Source organism: Phoxinus phoxinus (assembly GCF_949152265.1).
Source record: "Phoxinus phoxinus genome assembly, chromosome: 2".
NCBI classification, from domain to species: Eukaryota; Metazoa; Chordata; class Actinopteri; order Cypriniformes; family Leuciscidae; genus Phoxinus; species Phoxinus phoxinus.
Window position 1 is genome coordinate 45,951,622 of NC_136877.1, and position 6,000 is coordinate 45,957,621.

At 36.9% G+C, this 6,000-nt stretch overlaps 1 protein-coding gene across 1 annotated transcript in view; it reads right to left on the reverse strand.

Moving 5' to 3' along the window:
- The window catches only part of znf638 (zinc finger protein 638), a 29,461-nt gene extending 25,357 nt beyond the window's left edge, over positions 1 to 4,104 (reverse strand). Inside the window, exon 1 of the mRNA XM_079595950.1 lies at positions 3,344 to 4,104. Coding sequence (XP_079452076.1) covers positions 3,344 to 3,456 — 113 coding nt within the window. The 5' untranslated portion in view covers positions 3,457 to 4,104. The remainder of the gene's footprint in view (positions 1 to 3,343) is intronic.
- Positions 4,105 to 6,000: the final 1,896 nt, after the last annotated feature.

A 6,000-nucleotide genomic window follows, 5' to 3' on the forward strand; every position in this document is an offset into this window, starting at 1 on the left:
TTTTACAGAATGGCATTTAAAATATGTGAGGGTGGAAATGGCATATCAGTCTGTATAAGAGTAATGGAGGCGCTGGAATTTACAAGAATACCACAGCGGACACACAGTGGGCTTTTCCAGACAGTCTCTCTGCAGTCCCACACGACTATTATGTGTAAATGTCAATGTCAAAAGCCCAACTCACAGATTAACAAGCTTCCACAGTGCTGTTTGTTCTCTAATTGTAAGTTACAGTTACATGTTACAGTAATGCACTTACAATGAAAGTACACGGGCAAGGACTAGAAATATGAAGTTTGTTTTTTTGTTAATGCACTTGTTCGGGAAATTTTTGTAATTAAGTTTGCTGTAATGTTGTCTAAATTGTTAGCACTTGTTGTCCTACAAAGGATACAGCTATAGAGGATGGATATGTAGGGAGGGAGGGATAGATGGATGGAAGAAGGGAGGGAGGGATTGCCGTTGAGTAGATGGATAGATGGAGGCAGGTATGGATAGATTGATGGATAAATGGATGGAAGAAGGGAGGGAGGAATGGAGGGATGGAAGTTGGGTACATTTTTAGTTTTGAGACGAGGAAACTTTTCTAGTTGGTGAACATGTTGTTATGCATTAACAATATAATTGTGGGAAGAGTCTAATTTCATTTAAACAGTCCTTTACCAGTCGGATTGTCATTTAATCAGTAATTTAAACAGTTCCTTTCATATAGTTAATGTAGTTATTACTACGTATTTTCACTAGATGTCTCGTGCTCAAACACTGACTGTCTATTTAACTTTTATTAATTGGACACTGCAAAAATAATTTTCCAACTTAGTATTTTTGTATTGTTGATAGTAAAAACATCAAAACATTCTTAAATCAAGATAGGTTTACTTTGAGAATGGTTTTGTGAATATGTAAATTAGTCCCCACCTCCACTCACTCACACCAGCTCTGAATACCTGATCCACTCAGTCAACTTCACTGTAGTAAACGCTACACAATGGCAAGTGGAAATATTAGTTTGTTTCAGTCATAGATGATTGAACCAGAAACTGATTCAGAAAAGGAAGAGTGAATTTTACAGGCTCGTCTACAAGTCGATGTATCAGAATGATAATGCGTTTTATGTATTGCTCTCTATGTCAGACACACAATGGTAATTAATATGATTATTAGCCTCGGCTTGACTACGTTATCAAACAGCTTATAATGTGTTGCTAATGTTACACAAACCACCCCCCTTGTGACAGGATTGGTTACGTTTGTGACGTCAGAAACACCAGTGATTTTGAGACTGAATTTGGTACACTTCAGTTTTAAGGAGAAAATACTCAGCAATGGTGTTGACTGATGAATTTGCACATATTAAAAACACCACATATATAAACAACATTAAAAATGTGATTTTCACCACAATTTAATATTTTTTCTCCATCTAACTTTTCCCCCACCACCATTTCCCTTTTGCTCCATACTTATCTGTTCATCTTTTATTAATAAAATCATGTTAGCTTGCTCATCTTTCAAGTATCAGAGCCAGTTTTTGTTAGAGCAGAGCTGTCCCAGACAGCAGAGGAAGATCCATTGTTAGTGTGAGGAATAAGGGAGGAGAAGAGGATGTGAATTGGAGAGAGAACAACAAAATCCTTTCATCCACAGATCAGGGGGAGAGGTTACATCAACCAACTCAGTCGGGACAAAGGAGAACATACCAAAGCAACAATCAGTCCGTAATCATCAAGTCATGGCAAACAAATTAAACCTTCAATACCAACATAATACTAGCAGAATAATGATGATTCTTGTTCTGTTCGTATTGCATCTTTCAGTCAGTTTAATGTGGGAGATCCTGTATGTGTAACAATATCTGAACCAGTGTTAATCTGGGCTGAGTGACGAGAGGAATGTGACATGAAGACATGAAGTAAGCAACAGTATCCTCTAGCCATGTGATCAAGAGAATGAAGCTAGGCCGCAAATGTAAAGTTATGAAGCTCGCAAGAAAACAGAGAAACCTTTCAAGTCCTCATCTGGGGGGTAGAGAGGATTGAGGGGGGCTGGGTTGTTTCAATCCAATTTTGGGTCAAATATGGACAAACCCAGCTGTTGGGTAAAATTTTGAAATTACATTTTTAACCCAACGTTTGGCTTTGTCCATATTTGACCCAAAATTGGGTTGAAAAAACCCAGTATTTTTTAGAGTGATGGCAAAATAATTTATTTAAAAAAAGTCACAAGTAACAATTTTTAGTGTACTGGATATATATTAAAACAATTACCATGCTGACTTTGGCATTAAGTCAAGTCAAGTCAGTTATAGTACAGGGGTAAAAACTCATGTTGGTTCAAGAGTTCAAGAGTATATTTTATACATGATAATAACATTCCTTTGCATAGCAAACTGCAGACACAACAGCTGCGGTTCCCTGCAGGCAGCGGAAAACCAAACCCTTGAGCTTATTTTTTATGCTAGTTGGTCTAAGGACCATTATAAATGAATACAACATGGATTATATAATTAGACTATTGCCATCAGGGGATTCTGACTCACACAAAAGGAATGAAACCAGACGTGACTAGTCTATGATTATAGATGCCTTGACCAGCAGCACACACATGTTTTGATTTGATGTGGCATTGCCAAAAAAACAAAATAAAACAATACTTAAATCATATTTATGTTAATGCTAATTATTTTCATAGAACTAGAAGAAAATCAAATATACTTAAAAACAGATACTGATGTAATACTGAACATGTAGCTGAATAACTGCATAAGAAAGACATTATGACTTATGGATTTTATCTTGAATAAAAGTGTATTTTGTTCTACTGCACTGGAAAACTATTGAACTTTTTTATAATTGAAAAGTAGGCCTAAGTGAAAAAATCAAGACAAAATACACTTGTATGAAAGATACATTCTCTGAAAACAAGCCTGAATTTACCTCGTTTTAAGGATTTTAAGTTTTTTTTTCAGTGGGAAATACTCTCTGAAACCGATTTGTAAAGTTCTTATACGTTGTACTTTTAGAAAGTCAATCGATTCATGTCAACATAAAGTTTAGGACAAGACATAACAAAAAACAGGCACATGAGCGTGGCACAAAGTGCAAAAAATCTCACATCCAGACATGTTAGCGAATTAAACAGCATAAGATGGGAGAAAACACACAAAAAATTTGGGTTAACATTTCTTTTTTCTCTCTGTTTCAGGTCTAAAGTTTCAAGCCACACATTTTTAGACACAAATAGCACTTAATTGCTGAATCTTGACCGGCTCCTACCATGAAATAAACCACAACGGATCCAGAATCAGAATAAAAAGTTGTTTTTAAAACACATCTCCACTTACCTATTTGGGACATTTGGTTGGGAGAAGAGAGCCAGGCTATGGTTGACATTGTTACTTATGATAGCATTTGTTGCGCCATCTTGGGAATTTAGTTTCTTATTGCTCTTTACCATGTCTTCTGCCCCAGAAAAGCTCAATGGAGGGCAAATGTGGTCCTGTAGCACTCACACCTGCTCTGGGCCACAAAGAGACCTTAAAATTATCCACAAATAAACCAACCCACAGGAACACAGAGTCTGAGATTCACAAAGGCTTTCAGAAGGATGGAAAAGTGTCTAATTGATTATAGTTGAAGGACATTGATGAAGAATCAACACATGATGCTGGTTGTTGCGGATGGTCTTAGGATGATGAATTTGTTGCTGATCCGTACCTGGTGTTGCAAACGGGCAATTGTTGCTACAAAAGATATCTGGTGCAGAAGTGTAATAAATAAGCAGTGAGATTAATGGGTCACAAAAAGGTTAAAAAAAGGTTGTCCCGAAATAATCAAACCGTCCGAAAGATGATACCAGAGCTAGAAGGTTTTCATTTGACATACATCGAAATGTCTTTCTTCGCCAAAAGTGTTCAAAACATTCAAGCCCGTTAACAAAAACACACTTTCATATGCTGCAAATACTCCTAAAAAAGGAAAGAGTCAGAAATATAAAAACTTTAGTATCGGCTTCTCCATCCTCGTTGTCTTCTCTGACAGCTATTAAAGATCAGACTGGGATTGCTAAGGGTGTCCTGGGATTTCAAGCCACACAGTTCCTGCCACCCGGATCAGTCAGCTGGTGTAGCTGAACCAGTGTCACATGCCGGACGTCTGCAGGGAGGGGAGAAAAGAGAGATCTAGAGGGGGGGAAAGAGAGAGAGAGAGAGAGAGAGAGGGGGTATTTCCCTCTCTCCTTGCTTGGTAGCAAAGGGTAATTTAAAGAGACATTCCTTCCTTCTATATCTTGTGCCTTCATTTACATCTCCTGCCCCATTCCTCTCTGTCTCTCTCTCTTTTATCTATCTCGCTCTTATAGCTAACTGCTGACCCCATGTGGCTCATTTACCTTGCAGACTTTCATTATATGTTCTTAAGACCTCCCATGGGAGTAATTTGAACTATTTAATTAAAATATCCCTCAGGTTGAGATTACCACTACTCCATTTCCTTTCAAGGCCTCGAGACCATGTCACTTGTCCTTTATAATGTCAAACATCAGATTCGAGATCTGAATCTGAATCATGGTCAAGGATTGAGATAGATAGATAGATAGATAGATAGATAGATAGATAGATAGATAGATAGATAGATAGATAGATAGATAGATAGATGGATGGATGGATGGATGGATGGATGGATGGATGGATGGATGGATGGATGGATGGATGGATGGATGGATGGATGGATGGATGGATGGATGGATAGATAGATAGATAGATAGATAGACAGAGGGATAGATAGATAGACAGACAGACAGATAGATATAGACAGACAGAGGGATAGATAGATAGATGATAGATGGACAGAGGGATAGACAGACAGACAGACAGACAGACAGACAGACAGACAGATAGATAGATAGATAGATAGATAGATAGACAGACAGAGGCATAGATAGATGATAGATAGATAGATGGGCAGATAGATAGACGGGCAGATGGATGGATGGATCCAGCATGGAGGAACACAATTTGTATTACTGTACCTTTGTTGGATTTCTTTAAATTGCAAATCAGCAAATTCCTTTTCCTGTCTTTTCTTGTTCAAATTCTGCTTATGTTTGGTGTGGCCAAATTCAAATTCCAACTCATGAATTAAAAAGGAGCCAATTCTTCGATTCTAAAATTTGCCTAATCATGCTCATTGTCAAATATGACCAATATGTAATTGCAAAATATGAAAAATTTGCAATTCATTCATTTGTGTTCACGCCCAGTGTGTTGAAGCTTCCACAAAGTCTCTTAATCAGATCCGGAATGCAGACTCATCCTCCGCTCAAACCCAGCTGTCACTGCCGGCTCAAGAGATGAATATCAGTGTGTCCTGTGTGTGTGTGTGTGTGGACATGTTCAACTGTACTTCTGTCCCCCTCCAAACACGGCTGGTAAATCTTACTGTGCGAAGAGAAAGGCTGTAAATGAAGTTGACAGAAGTTGGGGTGGGACATATTACAGGGTGTGTTCTTTTAAAAAATGTAAATATTAGATTAAGATTAATTAAGATAAATATACTTAATTAAATATCTATATGTTGAATGAAGATGTTCAGAATTCTTAATTAAAAATTTCTAATCTATTTAAAATATATATAAAAATTATATATAAAAAAAAACTAAAATACATTTAAATGTGTAAATATACAAAAACAATGACTTTGTCAACCTTTATGAGAACACATGCATATTGATCTATTTAAAACCAAGACTAAAAGCTGCAAAACTGGAGTCTTTAAATAACCTGCATGATAAATAAGATGGACTGCATTTGTTTGAGGTGAACAGTGTGTCCAGACTATAATGATGAAATAAAACCAAATACATATTTAGATTGGGACAACAAGCACCCAGAATTGTTATCAATAAGCTTAAAATGTTGGTGGCTGTGGATATGACAGTCCCAAACTTATCCGCAACATCAATAGTATAATTTTTTTTTTTTAATTATTGTCCATAATACAT